This window comes from Sprattus sprattus (genome assembly GCF_963457725.1).
Source record: "Sprattus sprattus genome assembly, chromosome: 13".
Lineage (NCBI taxonomy): Eukaryota > Metazoa > Chordata > Actinopteri > Clupeiformes > Clupeidae > Sprattus > Sprattus sprattus.
The window spans coordinates 9,878,378-9,898,524 of NC_137911.1; the positions used below are offsets into that span (position 1 = coordinate 9,878,378).

A 20,147-nucleotide genomic window follows, 5' to 3' on the forward strand; every position below is an offset into this window, starting at 1 on the left:
GGAGGAAAGAAATCTTAGCACAAATACAGTCAACACAGGCACAGGAAGATGCAAACACACACACACACACACATCCGCAAACATGCACACACACACACACACACACACACACACACACACGCACACACACACTCAAACCCACAAAAAAACACACACATCCGCAAATATGCACACACACATACACACACACAGCACCATATAGCGTTCAAGAGGAATAAAATAAACATGGTACAAAAGCAATAATGCCCTGTCAATCATCTGGCCCAGCGGCAGTGTCAAGGCTGTCAGGTGTGTGATTTGACATGTAGCCCTGCAGAAGGAGAGGTGCTGTGTTCCTCTGTGCCTCCACTACAGCGCAGCACAGACGGATGGACAATCTGCTCCCCTGGCCTACTGACTCAAAGTGTAGGAGCCAGCCTACTAATGATGAATCACCGATAGAGGCGTATGGGCTGCCAACGCAGTGGTGATTGGGTCAATAAAAAATAGTGGGTAGATTGGCAAAGCAACACAGAAACCAGGAAATCTGACTAAACAGTTTTGTACATGCGTGGCATAAAGGTATTTCTTCTTGTTGTTATGTCAGAACATGTGATGTCTGCCAAGCACCCTTTTAAAGCTCTTAAAGCAGCAATAAGTACTTATGTTCCAAAACTAGCACGCTAACTACCTTAAAGGCATGCACAAACCTTGCAAACACCACCAACAGCCCAGTTGGCAATGATAGTAGCTTGCCAACACACTAACTTATCTCTTTTGGAAGTATAGCTGGCAATGTCATGCTGTAAAGCTTTTCTTCAATTTTTGCAGGATGTACCAGCCCAGAAAACAGAACTACATAGTGCATATTCTAGATGGCTAGAGGGAAAGTGTTTATCTGTCCTTCACATGACCATATGCTATCAAAATGCATTTCAGGATGGTACCAAAACTAGTAAAACCGTACCTCAAAAAGTGTAAATTTGTTGCATAGTGTTGCTTTAATGGTTAGCAGGTCTTTTTGCAAATATAGCTGCGATTGATGTGGAAGCCAAGCAGCACAGCAGGGTGTAGGCTCCACATAAGCTTGACAGTCATTAGGTCAAGGGAATGCCGTGACAGCACTCATGCCAGTATCACCTCACTTCCTGTATGGCAGCTTTGCCACTGATTTCAATTGGCTGTGGTGGACAAACGTTTGGAAAATCAAAAATCAATATGATCCAATGTGGCAGCCGCATCAATTAGATTGACATGACATGTTACCATGTCTCGACCTTGAGACCTCCCGTGGTATTACCAGACACAAGAATTATTTTTTTGGAGGCAAACACATCAACAAAATGTCTTTTTGCTTATTGCAGCATCCCCTAGAGGCCAGACGACGCCAAATGCTTTGAGCTTCCTAACAATGGGCTCCTAAGTTCATGTTTGATTTTGATAACTCAAAGGTTTTGTTTGTCTGTTTGTCTGAGGATAACATTGCTTGTACCTATCACAATAGCAAAACAAAAAGGAGGTAATCTTCGTAAGTCTACCTGCTAACTCAAAGGCAAAATTGCTGAGATGTGATGTAATTTCCTAGCCTGACGATGTCATAATTCTAGTCAGAATATGAGTCTAAGTCTGCTCCATTGAGTTGTGATTATGGGGCGTGTTTCAACGAACCAGGAAAGAAAATGCCTCTTCGCTCAATTGGATACCTAGAACTAATCAGAGCAACGTACTATGACCATCTGATACATTAAACTTTTACCGGATCCCGTAGGAAGGACGGCAAAAACATCTTTACGATCTACAAATGCCTTGATTGCGTTTCTTTGTTCCTCTTTCAATGGCAGAATCTAGACATATTAGCTCTCTAGCGGCAGCCATGTTTGTTGAACATGAATTTGAACTCTGCGCTCTTTGGTGACGTGGTTGATTACGTTACTGTTCATCATCTGTCGATCATCGTATAAAGCCCGCCCTGGCACTTTGATTGGCTGTACTGTTTTCTACCAGGAAAAATGTCTCCCCAACGGCCGAAGAGCCAGACCGAACTTCCCGTCCACATTTTTTCTGGGCGGAGTTCGGGCTGGTATCCAGGCTAGTAATTTCCTGTTTGGTGGCTGTGCCACAGATATCGATTGGATGCCCTAGACAGGGACATGACAGTGACACTTCAGTTTTGCAAATAGAACACTTTTGCAAATCGTCAGACATTTTCATAACTTTTTCATAAAATCCACTATGGCAGAAATTGACGTTAACTTCAGCTTCTACGGTACCAAATACAGTACTGGAAATGTATTGGATTTTAATGGACGCAGTAAAAGTTTTGACCCTACTGATTTAAACCATGCCTAGGAAACCTGTCAACAAATGAAATGCCTCAAGTTTCAGCAAAGTGCTTTACTTGTTTGTGTAATGGGTGGGTCTGTCACAAGCGTCTTGTCGCATATTTATGTTGCACGTCTAATGCATGCTGGCATTCTCTTTAAAGCTTCTTTAAAATGTTGCAGGCACACCTGAGTAGTGAATGAGGAGAGCAAAACTTGGCAACAAACACTTGCAAAATTGACCAGGGGGTGGAAACTATAAAACGCAGTTCATTAGTTGAGGCACCACAATACTGCTTCACTCATCCCTAGAAGTGCTAGGCCATTAGCACAACAAATGTACTTCAGCTCACCGTTATAGCTTTCTGTGTAACAGTCTTTTATAGTTTTTTTATCCGGTGCTAGAAGTGCATAGAAAGCCGTCGGAACTGCCACTGAACTAGAACTTTTTTATTCCTGTTTCAATATCAATCACATTCTCTCAAGCTCTGTGGGTCACGGTGCAGAGGGGGGGAAGAAAGTAATCTACAGTTAGGTGTCTCCTGTGCCTACCCCTCCTCCCATGGGACCCAGAGACAGACGACCCTGTCGGCCTGTAAGTGTCTGGACTGGCCTTCGGTCCCTCAGGCTCTGGGTGACGGGAGAAGAGGAAAGAGGATAGTGCCTTGAGCCGGTCGATCCCTCGCGCCTTTCTCAAAACTCATTTTTGGTTCATTTACGGAGATGCGATGCACAGCGAGTGAGATAAATAATTTAAAAAACAAATCTGATGTGAGCTGATTAACATGCTGCTTAACATGCAGGCAGCAAACGTTGGCAGCTGAAGTTTCTTTTCAGCGCGGGCCAGCAAAGTTACGCTGGCAATACAGAAGGACAAGGCTCCGTAAATCCGATTGCTTCAGTAAAAAACTAAATAAATCTGGTCATGTTACTTCTGAGGTCTGTTACATAAAATAAACTCCCCGGTTGGGCAAATATCTCTGAGCCACATTTGCAACTTAATCAATGCTGTAATTGAGTCTCTTTGGATAACCCCGTAAAAGCTGGCAAGGTGTAATTCTTGTGAATTCAAACCTCTATCATCAGCTGGGCCTTTATCAGAAAGGGGTATTCCGGGCACGCAATTACAGACTGACAAGCTGCGTGATCCTCACACCGGGAAGAAAAAAAAAACTGCCGCAGTCAGGTTGCAGCACGTTGCATCGTGTTGGTGGGGCTGCTCAACACTGATTTCTTAATCTCTCGCCATGGTGGAGGCCAGGCAATGCCGCTCACTCATAACTCCCCGAAATTGAGGTGTCGAGAGCGCAGAGAGGAAGCCCAACTTTTCTGCCACAGGAGAAAGATGATGGTGCCCCACTGAGTCTGATGACACAAGCAAAAGGGCACCGTTTGAAAATGTCCTCAAACAGAGATGCTCAGTTCATGAACTGACACTGCCTTTGATGCTATGTCACTGGTGATATTTCAATGTTAATTATGATGAGGAGGACAGTGAGATAAGACTAATACAGTAATAGTGAGAGACAACGCCATTTAGAACGGTGCTTAGGTGAAATACCGCTGCGATAACTGTACAAAACGGCCAGCAGCAGACACTAGTATGTCACGTATCGTCATATCATATCCCATATCAGGTGGTTTTAAAAGCGATTTGTTCAAAACAACACATCCTTGCATGTTAGCACCGACCAAACCTGGACTAGGCCTTTGTGAGAACCCCATCTTCCAACACCGTTGTTACTTTAAGGCCTTTATGAGAAACCCATCTTCCAACAACGTTGTTACTTTAAGGCCTTTTGAGAACCCCATCTTCCAACAACGTTGTTACTTTAAGGCCTTTATGAGAACCCCATCTTCCAACAACGTTGTTACTTTAAGGCCTTTTGAGAACCCCATCTTCCAACAACGTTGTTACTTTAAGGCCTTTCGAGAACCCCATCTTCCAACACTGTTGTTACTTTAATGCCTTTACTGTAAATAAAGTCCACTTTACTCCACTTCTGTTTCAAGATGGTGATCCAATGAAACTTGACAAAACAAGACAGGACTCTACTCGACAAACAGGGACTAGTTTACTCTCTTGGCGTAGTGGGTACCTCTCCCTGTGAGAATGAGGTTACTTGGGGTCGCACCAAAAATGGACTCTCAGCAGTTCTCTCAGGCAGTGCTCTCCAGAGTGTCAACAGTGTACTTATCAGGTGGGTGCTCCTCATTATCTGATAGAAAACACTATGTGGCACTGTGTGTTTATCCAGGGACAAGCACTGCCTCACAATGAGTCTCCGACCAGTCAAATAGATACGCCAAGGAGATCTCTTGCTCGATAGCAGAATCATATTGCAATATATTTGTGTTGCCAAAAGGCTTGTTCCCAGAGTGCTGTCTCCCAATAAATGAAGTGTAATATTGTTCTTGGTCACTTGGCATATACTCACAGTGGTTTAAGGTTTAAGTGTACTCATATAATAATATAATTAATAGTTGTCAGACTGTATTCACTCTCTGTTGCTGAGGTGACAAGTGGACTTGGGTCCAGCTTGAGGACCGTCATTTCAATGCTGAGAGGCAGAAAGCCACTTAGAGAGGACAAAAAGAAAGTTTAATACATTAGCCCACGGCCCGGACAAGAGAGATGATATTTGTAAATAAATAAAGGCATGCGCTTTCTCTCGCAGTTTGCAGCCTCAGCAAACACAGACACACAGCACAGCACCCCCTCCCCTATCCACTCTCTGCCAACCCCACCCCCTCACCCTGCCCATCACATTTATAAATAAGTTATAAAGCACATGCGTCAGGTTATTTTCCCCCTGCCCCCGCACCGCACCGCAGCCCTGCGACGGCCCGAATAATCTTCTCAGGATGTCTGATGCTTTTACTGCCAGAGCTCAATACTGCGTGATAGCTCAAGTGGCGGGGGTTTATTTTATTGATGATGTTGCTGCCAAGGCAAGGCTTCCAGCTGTCAGGGGGGCTGGCGCACAGGGACACGTGGGGGCCTCAGGGAGGGGCGGGGCCGGGGGTTGTTGGGGTACCTGGGGGGGGTGGTTGTTTTAGGGTACCTGGGCGGACAACCCACCTGCAAAGAGGAAACTAGAGGAGGGGAGATTACATTTTTGTTCTTGGCCTAGGACAACTGAGCTGGTCCATTCCTCCCCTGCATCTATTTCCCCTCTGTCTGTCAAGGTTATGCAAGACCTCATAGTACAGCAAATCCATCCCTTAAACCGCAGTAAAGAGTTCTGAACAAAGTCCTAAAACTGGTGAGCTAATAACCTTAAAAAGCAAAAAACCTTGCAAACACTACCAACAGCACAGCTGGAACATGCGTTTGCCGATATCACACGCATGCAGGTATTTAACACCGTTACGATACAGAATTTAAAAAGCTACATATTTTGAAGAAGCTAAACAAAAGCAAAAGCATATATTTTGGGGATGAACAACACCGTTTGGAATAGATGGCGCCTAAAGGCCTGTTCAGACCAAAGAGTTGGCGCCAAGAGGAGCTACAACTACTTGAAACCATCAACTGCAAAAAAATACTAGACCGCTGGGACATAAACACAGCAACAGCAGCAGTGTTTCCATAACAACGCCTTTGTTAGACCACCTGTTGTAACCAGATAAGAAGAATGTTTGAATGGTCTTTATGGGTGACTTATAAAGACAAGCCTATCCTTTTTCGAGTGGGCAGAGAACACTGCACACATTTCATGACATGACACTGTAAAAGAGGCCAGGAAGTTCAGCCAGAACTCTTGTCCACTCTCTCTCTCTCTTTCTCTTTTTCTGTCTGAGAACAATACCAAACCAGCATAAATGACTTCAGTTCATGCCATCAGGCTGTCTTCTAATTTGGGCTCTCTTTCTCTGTGGCAGGAGAACAGGTGACACGTGGAATTGCCTATTAAATGCCACTATGATTAGGCACCGGTTACAGCCGCCGAGCAGCAGCGGCAAGACTACCCAGACTGAAATCCTTTCCCTGCAATATAGCTCTTCCTCTCAATCCCCCCGCTTATTCCATCCATCCCAACCACCCCCCATCCCCGACACACACACACACACCTCCCTCTCACCCCCACAGACTAAATGAGATTTCCTGCCATCTGTGCTACAGGGTGGACCGCCGCAACGGCGGAGGTGCTAGTAAAACTTCCTCTCGCATCGCCGGAGTACCTTATCTCCCGCGTGCAGTGTACTCAGAGACCACTCAAGAGTGGCTGTATCATTGTTATTAGCGGGGCAAATGGCGTGTTTGTGATTCCTAAAATGCACATTAAAATGGAAAAAAAGAGAAAAAACCTGGGTAGAGGACATGGAGGACTCTTCTAGAATGGCTTGTCGGAGGCTTCAAAAAAGAAACAGTGGCGTTGTTATGCCCATGTTTGTAAAACAAACACCCCACCCCCATACACACATAAACACACAAACAAACACACACACACACACAATAGCACATATCAGAGATGGGAAATGAGGGCTTTTTCGGTGACATTGTGCGTGGAAATATGAAGTGGCATTGTTTCTAGAATGTGCCATAGATTGAACTGTGAGAGATGGCAGATGCTCCGCTAGTTTGAGGCTTTGTGTTGGAGGCATTAAGTCCAAGAATATCTGCCCAAGACAGAGAGTCTATAAACCCTAATCTTCAGAAATAATAACTGTTCTTGTGTCGCCTGTTAAAAGCACAACACAAATAGCTATTGTCACATAGAGAAACAAATGATGTCCATGGTGTCCGTGCTCTCATCCTTTGCCAAGGACATGGGTGATATTTAAAAACATTAAAATTGCTGTTATTTCAAAAGCATGCAGCTTTCAAGTCCACAGTCAACACCATAAAAAAATATTAATAACATTGATAGTCTATCATTGCACATCATATTCTCAGACACAGATGCACTCATAACTACAAAAGCAAAAATCGTACACGTAAGGGCCCCTAATGAAATGACCTGTGCAAGGATTAACAATGTGTTGTGCAGGCTTATTTATTTTAGGCCCCGGTTTAGAAAGGCAATTATGTGCATCATAAATATTGCAAAGTAATTCTGCGGCAGGAGTGGAGTGTGTGAGAACACAAATGTCACCGCGTTTCTCCAAGGCTTCCCGGGACGCAGGCATAAAAGGGGGATGCAAATCTGTGTCCCGGCTTGACCATCGGCCTCGTGAGCTGACGGTAAAATATGCATATGACAGAGGAGCCCCTACACGCATGGTGCGGCTGCTATCTCCAGCTAAGCTGCAGAGAGCTATGGGCAGAGAGGTTTTGCTGTCAGAGAGAGAGAGAGAGAGAGAGAGAGAGAGAGATGGGGCAGAGAGAGAGAAAAAGCTAGGCTGGGTGCTGTGATATCGTCCTCCCCTCTCGGCTGCATCTCTCTCTCTCTCTTTCTCTCTCCCGCCATCCTCTCACTCAGCAGCTTTTCTGTCTCTCTGTCACCGGGCGGCTGATCTTCTGCCTTGGCAGCACATCTGACTCCCTCTCACCAACTCGGCCTCCAGAAAAGAAAAGCAAAAGGGGGGGGGAGATAAAGTGGAGAAGCGGATGGGGGCTGGATTGAGGACGGGGGTAAGAAATCCACCTCCCCATGCAAATGTGGTTTTCCGCACAGAGGCGAGCAATGGGGTTGTTGGGGGGCGGGGGGGGGCTTCTTCTGCCAGCCAGGGAGCCAATGGAAATAAAAGGATTCACACTCAAGCGCGCGGCTCCAGATGTGCTAACAGCTTTCTCTGCACACTGGGGATCTGCTACTGAAAAGGGGGCTAACTGTGAAGTAACGTCCAACAGCTGTTCTGACCAGGACTGCAGTGTTTTGTGCGTGTGTGTATGTGTGTGTGTGTGTGTGTGTGTGTGTGTGTGTGTGTGTGTGTGTGTGTGTGTGTGTGTGTGTGTGTGTGTGTGTGTGTTTGAGTGTGTGTGTGTGTGTGTGTGTGTCTGTGTGTATGTCAGTCCATGTGTAGGGCAGGGGCATCGCTTAAGCCCCCCCTAAAAGTAGTGTCTAGTAGCCTTCCCACTTGATGTACTTGATTAAAGAAAGATATAAGTACATATTTTCTTTGTCATTCAAGAAACAATCTGTGACTACACTATTGCGCCTCAATACTATGTTACAAGCGCCAGGGACAATGAGAAGGTCTGTTGTTGCAATTGCTTGTGCAACATGCTCTGCAAGTAATAGTAACACTTACCGCTGTAGTTTACTCTTTTCCTTAAATGAATCGCAGTTAATTGCAAAAAGTGCCTACTTGTCCAAATCCATCAGTCAGACACCTTCCTTCCAGAACCTAGAGTCCATGTGGGGGTATTGCACCAAGCCGGATTGCTCAGTTAGCCTACAATAGCATGCAGCAACTTCTCGGAACATTTGTTAATAAATAGCAACAATTACTTTTGCACCTGCCCTACTCCAGCTCCAGTGTGTGGTGGTGGCTGCCTGGGGCTGCCTAGGCATGCCTTCACAGCGGTCAGGAAGAAAGAGAAAATGGATAGGATTTTTGCACCAAAAAAAATGTCATAAAGTAAACTACTTGAATCAGTATTCAAATATGAATGTAGATGTAGTTCTAGTAGCATGTAGTCTACCAGCAAGCTACTGTAAAATACAGTAGTACTGATTTTAAGTGAAAGAGATAGCTCAAAAAATGCTATGTCAGATCACTGCACACCTTGCCTTCTTGTCTCCTCAGTATTTCTGTATATCAGGTCATTGACTTGAGTCATTACAACCTTCCTAGTAATGGCTCAGCCCCCCCAGCTATAAATGTCTGGTGACGTCCCTGGTGTAGGGTGGGTGTAGGGATTTGCCTACAGGGAGTTGCACATGAATGTTTCAGAACACTTTTTTTTTTTTCATATTCACCTGCATTGCAGATCTCCCCTCCCCCAATACCGAACACACTCATCTGTAGTACATGAGAGGGAGAAGGCAAGCATCGACTTCCTCTCTAGAGTTCATTGGGAAAATGAGCTGCATGGCCCTTTGAAAACTCATTTGAAATATGTGAAAAACCTTGCTGATGGACAGAGAAGCGAGAACCGACGAAGACAAAGAGTGTTGGTAGTTTGTTACAGCATATATTCAGTATCTTCAACTAGAACGCACTGGTTTGGGCGAAGATTGATGCGTTTGATTTGAAGTCAGTCTGGATGCCCGCGAACTAACTTGCAGTCAACGCCACCTTACACCTCTGCTTCAGACGGTGTGATGCAGGATGCCTGGAAATATCAATACCGGGAAGAGAGATAGACGACCAAAACCACAGCTGGTGGAGAATGAGAGGACAGAGGCTGCCAGAGGTTTTGACTAGCTATTGGATTACATGTGATTCTCATATTACCAATTTGATTAGTGGGAAAACTGACACCTGGAGATAATCCCAAAAATGCTAGTGTGAGTTTAACACACTGTTTATGACGCTATTAACCACGCTCTTATGTACTTTCCCTTCAAAGGGACCATTCCCTAGACCATTACACATCACACGTCTATATGATCAGGCTGACAGCACTAACATTAAATCATCCGTAAACTATTGATCATGGGCCTTGCGCACAGCAAACAAAGCATGCACACATAAAGTACACACACACACACACAGAAACGCATATGCGCACACACACACACACATACACTTTGTATGCAAATAGGCTGTTCGGATTTGTTTAATGTTCTGCAAAAAAAGGCCCATTCGAGCGTTTCATCTTAGCACTCTGCCCATCATCTTGACTGGCAAGCGGGAAAACGCAGAGTGGTGGGAGTCCACCGCTGCAGGCCGTTTCATGTTCAGGCCGTATGAGGCAGCCGCGCATTGTTGTGATCCTTATTGTCCTTCCCCCGGGAATTGTCATTTCATTATAACCGTCGCCACGATAATCACTAGCTAATTCAATGTGGCCTGATAATAGGGCCCTTCTATAAAAGTCTTTTGGAAAATGTTGACAGTGATTAGTATGGGGGCTGGGACACTTTTTTGTGTCTTTTTTCTGCCCTTCTCTCTCTCAGCTGGGGCGCTGTGAAGAGTTCAAAGGGGTTCAGACAGGCTTGTGCTTTATCAACCGCACTACAATGCAGATTCTACAGTAACAAATGACAGTTGTTGCAAAGAGGAAGCAGTTTGACTCCCTGCTGTTTACAATAGCCCCTCCCCTCCCTATCTGTGTCTCTCTCGTGTACCTCGGACGATGATGTTGGTGGACTTCTTGGCGGGGTTGCCCACGTTGTTGCTGGCCACACAGCTGTAGACGCCGGCCTCGTCGGTGGTGATGGCGGGCAGGGTGAGGGTGCCCCCGTTCAGGACGCTCTTCTTGGGGAGGCCCTCTGCGTTGCGCACCCAGGTGAGGGTGGGGGAGGGCTCCCCGCCGGAGGTGATGCACACCAGGGTGACCGTGTCCCCAGGGTTGGCGATGATGGGGTCCTCGACAAGCAGCTTAATGTTGGGGGAGGCTGGGAGGACAAAGGAAGAGAAATGATGAAATGGTTCCGAATTTAGTTTAAATAGGCAGACTGGCACAATGACAGACTGAAAGATGCAGACAGACAGACAGACAGACAGACAGACAGACAGACAGAGAGTGAGAGAGAGAGAGAGAGAGAGAGCGAGAGAGAGAGATCGAGACATGCAAAGATAAACTGACAGACAGAGAGCAAGTAAGCAAGCAAGCAAGAAAGAAAGAAAGAAAATATATTATAATCGCCGTGTGGATACTTCTGCTACTTGCTGTATATACTATACTTTTTTCTTCATGCTGTCAGCATCTTTTCATAAAGAGGGGGGACCCATGTGTGGTGAAATAATGAGTCCCTTATTCAGACGTCTGCCTAAGCTAACGTGCTCCGCTAAAGCGACTGGACAGGAGACTGTCAGGAGTGCCACGGGCAACCCACACAGGACATCAACTGACAAGCTCTGTCCATTAACAACTCCCACCCATGTGGGGCATCAACAAGCTGAATTTAAAGGGAAAAAAGACAAGAAAAAAATTTAGAGAAGACAGAGAAGGAGAAGTCGTCTGAAGGAGGGTGAAAAAAAGCCTAAAGCATGCTGGGATATGTGTTCTCTGAAGCGCTTCGAGGCATTCGAGGAGCGGCTGGAATTCTTCTTTCCCTCCATCATTACTGGGCCCCGTAGTGTGGTCAGAGCCTTGCCGGGAGTAGTGGCTTGTGGGTAAAGAAACTGGCTGCTCCTGGCTCCCTCCTAATGGAAGCCTTAAAGGTCAGGTCCTCATCGCAAGGAGAATGCCAAATTCCATGGGGAAAGAAGATAAAGCGCAGCGGAGCCTGCAGGGCATTTATTTAAGAGTAAGTTTTACCCCGTTCATTTTTTTCTTTCTCTGAGCCCCCCATCATACACAAGCACTCCACCCACTCTCTCTCTCTCGACCCCCCCCCCCCAACCTTCGCAGACTGAATTAACTATGAAGCATAAGGGGGAGACGTCACCTGGGGGCCTTCCGGAGCAGTCAAGCACTGCACAGGAGAAAAGGCACCTACACACGTTCTCGTGTTAGGGGATGATAAGACTGACGTGCCCTGCGTAACATGCATATACTATTCATCCCCACTCACGCAAATCACCCCCTGCCCTCCCTTCCCACTCCCACTCACATACACACACACACACACACACAAACACACACACCCACACACAGACGTGAATTTGCATTCTATTATGCCTATATATGCCCCACACATAGGCATACACAGATTGTAGATCACACGCACACCCACATACACTAGCATGTATGCATGCACATATACCCACATATACACCACATTTGCATATACACTCACATACAAACACACACACACACACACACACACACACACACACACACATAAACACACACACAAACACACGCATGCAGAGCTCACTGACTGGCCTCTCATGACACGGGGATTAATGATTTCTCACGCACTCTCTGCAGTCTCTGTGTCTGATTTCTTCCTCTTTAGCTTTTGGCTGGCGTATAGGCATTTGGTGACTCACTGTATAATGGCAGATAGCGTTAACCACAGGCTGGATTCCACTGCCTCTTTTTTTTTTTCAAAAGTCTGCAAGTCAAAGTCTCCCCACTGTTAAAAGCCTCAATAGCACCAGCTGGTGTTAGGATAGAAAACAAGACGATCCATCGCTGCATTAGGATTTACATAGCAAATGCATTCCACCACTTTGACTCCCCAGCCTCCACAGATGCACTGTTCAGCAAGACACAGCAGACCTTCATTTCCATTCTTCGGGGGGGAAATGCTAGTTAAGATACCAGAGGTGTTTCTGAGACAGTGACACATAATAGTGACACATGTAAGAGCAGTCATATAAATGTAAATGGGCCTCATATACATGTAGATGCGTTTTATACCCCTAGTGGATAGTCCTGCACCAGACCACCCACTCCTGAAGTGAAACGGTTTTTCAGTGGCATCTGATTTCGCAATGGGACGTCGATGCCGTTTTCTTTCCACGTTGGAAGTGATAGTCAGTGAATCTCTGTATCATTCTGTTTTTATTTTATTTTCACTACTGGATTGATTTCCGATTGGCTTGTAGTCGTTATAAGGAATTCTCCACTGAGGGAAAGCGCTTGTTAACAAAGGACTTTTAATTTGGTAGATCTTGGTGACTTGCCCTCACCTGTTTTGTTGGTGAGCCGGAACATGATGTTCTTGTCTGGGATGCCGCAGACGGAGCGGACTGACGCGATGCACGTGTAGTTGGCATAGTCCTGAGGTCGGAGGTTCTTTAGCTTCAAGATCTTCGTCTCCCCCTGCAACTCAGATCAAGCAAGTGTGTAAAGTTTAACCGAGCCAATAATCAGCATCTGGTATCAACAACTGTTCCACGTCTGCCTTGCCACTGCATCCGCTGCATGTGATACAACTAAATATTATGAACCACGATCTTACCACAGCATTTATGGATGTGTCATTGAAATTATTATTTGTATATATCATGAATAAACTGTTTCTTTTTAGCCATTTCAAGACTCATGGCTTCTCGAAATGCTGCATTGTAAGCACGTCTTTTGTGGAAAAACCTCCATACAAGTGAAATGAAATTTAACTAGATAGCTGGCTAACAGTATCATATCATCTCCTAGAGCTGAATTATAATGAACTCTCCAGTGGACTGATAAATGCTGTGTCTTCCACAGAAGGGACATTTCTGTTCTGCTGAAGTAGAATTTGAGCCTTTATAATCAAACAACGCACTTTGGTAGGGTATCTCGGGGGGAAAATGATGATTAGGCTTTCTTATACTCTCCTTGTTTTGCCAGGACCTCATCTCATTGCAGTTGTGATGCCCTCCTGTCTTTGATCTTCAGAGTATTATATTTTTATTACATTTCAACACACAAAAAAATTGCTTATGAGGAATTTTTGCATTCCCTTCAGAGTACTGGAAGTTTGGGGGACGCGGGGGTGAGGTGGGAATAGGAGGAAATCATCAATGGCTTCTTTGAGAGCAGCTGGTTGAGAAGTACTAAATCCATTCACCTCATCTCCCCCTCTCTGCAGGATCCTGTGGCTTTTCCTCTGACTGCTCCTCCACTTAACTCCAGTCCCTCTCCTCTGCCACAGTTCAATGTTCCCTCATACTCCACAGCCCCGTCATTGAATTAACAAGCTGTCCTCTCCACTTCCCTTAAAAACTTTTGCACTTTTGCTGATAGCACTTGGCAGATATGCTTGGATTACGCAAGGACTTTATTTTGTGAAAAGGTGGCATCTCTCTCTGATATTTCCTCAGCTTTTCATCCGACAGTTGCTTAGTGACTGAACCATTTAGCAATGCAAGTGCTCTAGCTATGTCCTGCTACTTTCATGTTTAGCAGTGTTCTCTAGCTATGTCCTGCTACTTTCATGTTTAGCAGTGTTTAGTAAGGAGCGGTAGGAGGGTCTCTACACTTCCCAGCCTTCGTCTCGCATCATGTAAGTTTGTGTCTTTTTTTCTGATAGTGGCGTGAATTGTGATCTTTTTGCGTGTCTGAAAGTCCCTCAGGAGCTGCAGGGTTGAGGCGATGGCGTGTTTCTCTTGACTAATTACCAACACAAATGTGTTGTGGGGTTTGAAATGCCACTCTGGGCCTCCTACTCCTCAGCACGGTCTCTCTGTGTCTTACGGAGCCTCGCTTTTTGAAAATCAGTCTTTGTGAAGCTGTCAGATCCCTGTGTGTTCCCCACTGGACCAGATAAAACTCTTCATGTCAAAAAATGTTTCTTTTGCTCACTGTCCCTCTCCTGTCTCTCCCTCTCTCTCTCTCTCTTTTTTTTTAAATATCCTTTCTCCTACACTTCCTTTCCAACCCCCTCTTTGACATCCTTTCTGTCATGTTCACCAAAAGGAGAGTGAGAGAGTAGTCTACTTAGGGTGCACAAGATTTGTTTGTGTTTTTGGTGCTTGTTTTAGTGTGAAACTTACATTGGCAGATTAAATACAATCACAAGGGTTTCTTGCAAGAGGCAAGTCTTTGAGAGGCACATATTTAATAAGATCTAATGAGGTCTAAATTATTGTTTATGTAAACAGATGTTTTCCCAATAATATATTCACATGTGTAGCGTACACCTTCAACTGAATGTGTGAGAAAAAACTACAAGAAAATACAAGTAGCAACTGGGTAAGGAAGATTATCAAATGTCTACTTCGTTTCAGCTACGGAAACTCCCTAAATTGAACGTAAAAACATTGACTGATGAAGTTTCAGTAAAATGTCTCAATGTCACTCAAAAAAGATCTAATGCTATCACACTGTTGTGAATAAATATATGCTTTCAATATTATTTACTAAAGAGCTTTTCCCCCCATTGTTCAGATTCATCACACACATGCTCAGATTTGTCATTCTGTCATTGTGACCAACCAGCCTTGTCCTTTGTGTCATCAAGAAAACTCCACCAAACAGAACAGAGTGGTGACGTATCGGCCATGTGAGTGGTCTGGTTATCAACACCCTCTGGCACTGGATGTGACACAGCCATGACCACCCAGTCAGGAAAGTGCAACTAAATGGCTAGTGCCTTAGTGGTGGCTGTCAAAAAGATGAGGGGCCATTATAGAGGTGCATAAAGACGAAGTAGCACTGCTTTAGAACCCTGGTTTATTTGAGCTCTTGAAAGGCATATTTTGGGCTATTTCAAAGTCAAAGGAAATTGCCAAAGATTGGAGAGGCCAGGAGCAGAGCAAGTGGTTTAAGAGACAATGGCTGTTCCAGGCCTTTTTTACTTGGATAGAGCTTTGAAATTTGAGGTAAGGTAATAACTAAACTATGGATTAATGTATAGCCTGTATCAATCATGTACTATTTATTATTTCTATTAAATGACTACACGCTCTTATCACCACCAACAAGTTTCTTTGTCTACCATAACCAATGTAAGCCATGCCAATTGAGGGGAACTGAGAAACTAACACTATTTCCTCAGTTTGTCGTCAAACTGGCATTAACCAATCAGAGCAATTCCCCCGAGAGTAAGTTGAGAAGCTAGCAGCAGTTCCTCCGGGCCCCAGGCCTACCTGGGTGAAGAAGGGCTCGTAGATCTCCACGCCCTTGTCGGAGCCCTGTGATAGGTACTCCCTCCCCCGTCTCCAGCTGTAGCGCACCGGCGGGTTAGAGTTGGCTGTGCAGCGCAGGAACACCGTCCGCTCGTAGTAGAATTGCTCCTTGGCCTCACCCACACTTTGATGAACCGTCACCACGGGGTCGTCCAAATCTGCGCAGAGAGGGAGGGAGAGAGAGAGAAAGAGAGAGAGAGAGAGAGAGAGAGAGAGAGAGAAAGAGAGAGAAAGAGAGAGAGAGAGAGAGAGAGAGAGAAAGAAAGGGAGAGAGAGGGAGAGGTAGAGAGAGAGAGAGGGAGCGAGAGCGAGGGAAAGAGTCTGACTTTTAATAACCCTTTATTGAACCATTATATCGATCAAGGACACCTACACCAACTATCTCAGCGATGTGGAAAGCAGGGGCACCACACCAGAGAAAGAAACAATTACTGAAGGCAGCACCACAACAAATATGTTGCATTATTAAGGTTTAAGCTTGGCAGGTATTGATACATGTAGGCAATGAGATGCGTAAAATCCACTGCATTTACGTTAAGAGTACTACATGTTCAATTTTAAGACGGACCCTCTAATATTAAAAACAATAACAAAGACCCTGAGGTGACAAACATACGTATCTTTTTTTTGTCTCGTGCTTCAATCATAAACATATTCACTCGTTGTGGCATTCCTGCTTCTAACCTTTGCAAACAAATCACTTTCTAGCAATACACATTGGTTAAAAAAACTGTGAATAATTCCTGAAGGTGTCTTTGAATGAGGTGGGGGTTTATTCTGTGAACCTAATTTGTATTGACGCTGCAACCGCATGCCTGACAGTTGTCAGTGTCGGCTGGGGTGACGAAATTACATGATTTAGTGGGTTTCTCAGGACCTGAGCAAATTCCTGGGAAATTAAGTGGTGGAGCTTTAATGAAGTGTGCTCACTCAAGGGTGCAACAGCTGTTGTTCTAACGGGTAATCAAACCCCTCTCCCTGTGGCCAATAATAGCATGCAGCCACCGTATTAGGTTACAGTAGAATTACAGTGTGAAAGACAGGCACACTTCATTTTAATTAAAAAACAACTCCTAAAAGCCTCGCCACGTGTGACATCTGATGACCTCCTTATGATGTTTTCCTCTCATTTTTTTTTTTCATGAGCCATTTGCTTTATTAAATCAATCACAGCTTTAAAATGAAATAGATAAAGCTGCTCGAACAGCTTGCCAGTGTCCTTAATTAAGCGTTAGGGACGCTGACCGTTGTCGGAACCGAGTAAACCACTCTGCTGTAGGTTCATGGGGTGAGAGCACTTGAACCAGGATTTTCTGTCTTTTTTACTTTCTTTTCAAAGCCTGAAATAATTAGTTAGAGGTGCTCGACTAAGGTGCTGTGTGATTCCGTGCTATGGCCCGAGGACTATCCCCCCCCCAGCTCTGAACCGGTGCAGCTTTGTGAAACGGCCAATTACTGCACCGGCCCACTTCCAAAAGCAGCACTTTCCAGAACCTTCTGTGGCTTTCAAAGCCCATCCTCAGGAGGAGGTGAATCCACCTCAGGGGTTGTTTTCTGCTGTTTGACTGCTGCTGCTGTTGTTGCTGTTGATAGATGTGGAGGTCAGAGTGATGGGAAACTGATGGGACTTGGAACAAACTAAGGACTGTGAACAAAGTGGAGAAAATAATTCTAGATAGACTACACGTAGTGCTAAGCAACTACATCAATCAAGAAATCATGATCATGACTTGCTCATTCTCCTAATCCTTTTCAATGCAAACCCAGCCGTGACTAGCTGACGCGTCTCCTCATCTCCACCCCTTTCGTGTTTCCTCCATGCTGCTACTACAGCCTTTAGGGGGGTGGACACCAGGAGGATTCTATGTGGGGGTGGTGGTGCTGAGGCCTGCGGCCGGAGCAATGACTCCTCTCCTTGTGGACCTGCTCCTCCGGGCTGCCATGCCATGCCTGTCACTGTCCATCTTGCATCCTATTTATCTTACATCACATCACAATAAACCTCCATGTCCTTCCACTAGCACCCCCCTCCCTCAAACCCCGCCACACTGCAGACACTGCATCACTTATTTGTTATTGTTGTTTCTTTGTTTGATTTGACTTTTTTCTTCAATTTGCTGATATGAAGCAGACAGGAGTGAATGTTTAAGGCGCAGATCTTACTGCCGACGCTGCCTCTCATATAAAGCCACGCACTCGCACGTCCCTGCCAAGGTTGTTTCCGAACGCCACGAAGGATGTCAAATGTCAGATATGACAGGTTGTGAAGATATTTAGCACGGCATGTGGCGCCTTCCCAGCGCCACGCATGTTACAAGCGCTAGACCACGCCATACCTTGTCATGCAGTTAGTTCTGACAAGACACTCTACGGCATACCATATTGTATAATTCTGTGGGAGTGTTCTCATGGGTTTGTGATCACACCACCGGGGAATCTTTCTCAAAGAGAGATGTCAAATGTGTCACGTCTTACAACAACTGCAGTCTTAACCACACCATGCTCAAAACATGGTGCCATAGAAGATTATCTTTCGGCAATGTTTTCGTCAGAGTGTAACCCTTTCATCACATTGTTGTTCACCACGACTTTGAACCCCATCCAAGTATTAATAAACATTCATTCTCAATTCTATTTGTGTGCAGGCATTTGCATATGCAAATCCATCGGAGGACATCTTGCGTGTGCCGAGGAAAATATCACCTCCCTGCCCTCCACCAGCTGTGATGCTCACACCCATTCGAACATTTCAGAAAACAGAATCTCATACAAAAAGAATAAAATCCCTAACTCACACACACACAAGCCCAACCTACGAAGTGAAACGGTTTTTTTTTCATGCAATCGAGGTTGAAATAGGGTGAAGGGCTGCTTAAGCTGCCCTAACATAGATCTCAATAAGGCTCAGTATGAGAGTGTCTGGCCTGACGTGGTCTCAGATAAGAGCTGGATTGTTTGGAAAGTGTGTGCCGGTTGAAAGTTTCGTTGGCTGGAGTGCTGGAGGATTACATTAATTTTTTTCTGCAGTGTTTTGGTACTTGATGCATGTAGATGCTTCGCTGTGGCCCTGAGGTCTTTCAACATTTTAAATTTGCATCAACAAGGATTTTTTCGCCTCAGCCCCATTAACCATAACACGGGTAACGGCTGTAGTCCCGTAGTTCCACCACGACACTCTATGTACTCCCCCTCAAAATAGCTCACAAGAGCACGTCAGAGGCACCCGGCGTAAAAGACAGGCTTAAAAATCCAAACAGGAAGTGTCAAGGACAAAACAGATGTCACAGCCACTCAGAAAAGCAGGAGCCCTACTAATAGGATGTGGTTTGTTTTGTTTTCTTTTGTTTTGTTTTGTTTTGGGTGTTTTTTTCTTCCCAACTAGCTGTTAGCAATAAGCTAGAAGTGGTGATGCTGGGGGTTGGGGGTGTTGTTCACTTACAGTAGACGTCCACTCGGATGGACTTGATGGCCGGGGAGCCCAGGCCATTCTCGGCCTTGCAGTAGTAGCGCCCCCCCTGGTGCCGCTGGATCCGGCTGATCCGCAGGGTCTCGTTGAACACGCTGGAGTCCTGGAAACGGTCCGAGGCGCTGCCCGCTGTCTTAGTCCATCGAATCTGAGAAAGGAGTGGAGAGAGAGAGAGAAAGAAACAGAGAACAGAGAGAAAGAAAAAGAGGGTAAGAGGGGGGATATAGAGAGAAGAAAGAGAGCAGAGAGAAAGTGAGAGAGGGAAGATACCAAGAGGAGAGAGAGAAAGAGAGAAAGAGAGATAGAGACATAAACAGCAATGTGAAAACAGCGTGCATTTGGAGCACAGAGATAAAGAGATTGAGAGAGATGGAGACAGGAATACAGAAGAAGGACACACAGAGGGACAGAGGGAGGCAGAAACAGGAAATGCGTGGGTCATTTTGAGGTCAGGGTTTTACAGACATCCCTAGCTAGGCTAATGGCAGTGGCTTTCTCACCTTGTGAGTCATATCCCACTTATGTAATGTCAGGCACCATATTCCCACACAGTCCTTTCATGCATGTTTATATTACCATAGTGGGTCTGCAGAGCATTGGTTCGTCAATGATCAAGGTTTTTTCCTCAGACCATTCCAAGTCTATGTGATGCTGCTTTTGTGCATTCGTGTGCTTTACACAAAGCACGGAGGCTTTTCCAGGCATCTCGTTTCATGTAACATTTAATCCCAACAATTTAAGTTTCTATTTACCCAGTTATACTGGCCATTATATAATGCCAACAATCAAGCCATTTCTGTGTTACACAAGAACATTCG

The 20,147-nt window shown here is 45.2% G+C and overlaps 1 protein-coding gene across 1 annotated transcript in view; it reads right to left on the reverse strand.

Moving 5' to 3' along the window:
• The window catches only part of mdga2a (MAM domain containing glycosylphosphatidylinositol anchor 2a), a gene marked incomplete at its 3' end in the record, with an annotated part of 137,078 nt that overhangs the window by 64,036 nt on the left and 52,895 nt on the right, over positions 1-20,147 (reverse strand). Inside the window, exons 3-6 of the mRNA XM_080850690.1 lie at positions 19,303-19,477; positions 15,825-16,021; positions 12,942-13,074; positions 10,484-10,753 (exon numbers count right to left, since the gene is read on the reverse strand). Coding sequence (XP_080706816.1) covers positions 10,484-10,753; positions 12,942-13,074; positions 15,825-16,021; positions 19,303-19,477 — 775 coding nt within the window. The remainder of the gene's footprint in view (positions 1-10,483; positions 10,754-12,941; positions 13,075-15,824; positions 16,022-19,302; positions 19,478-20,147) is intronic.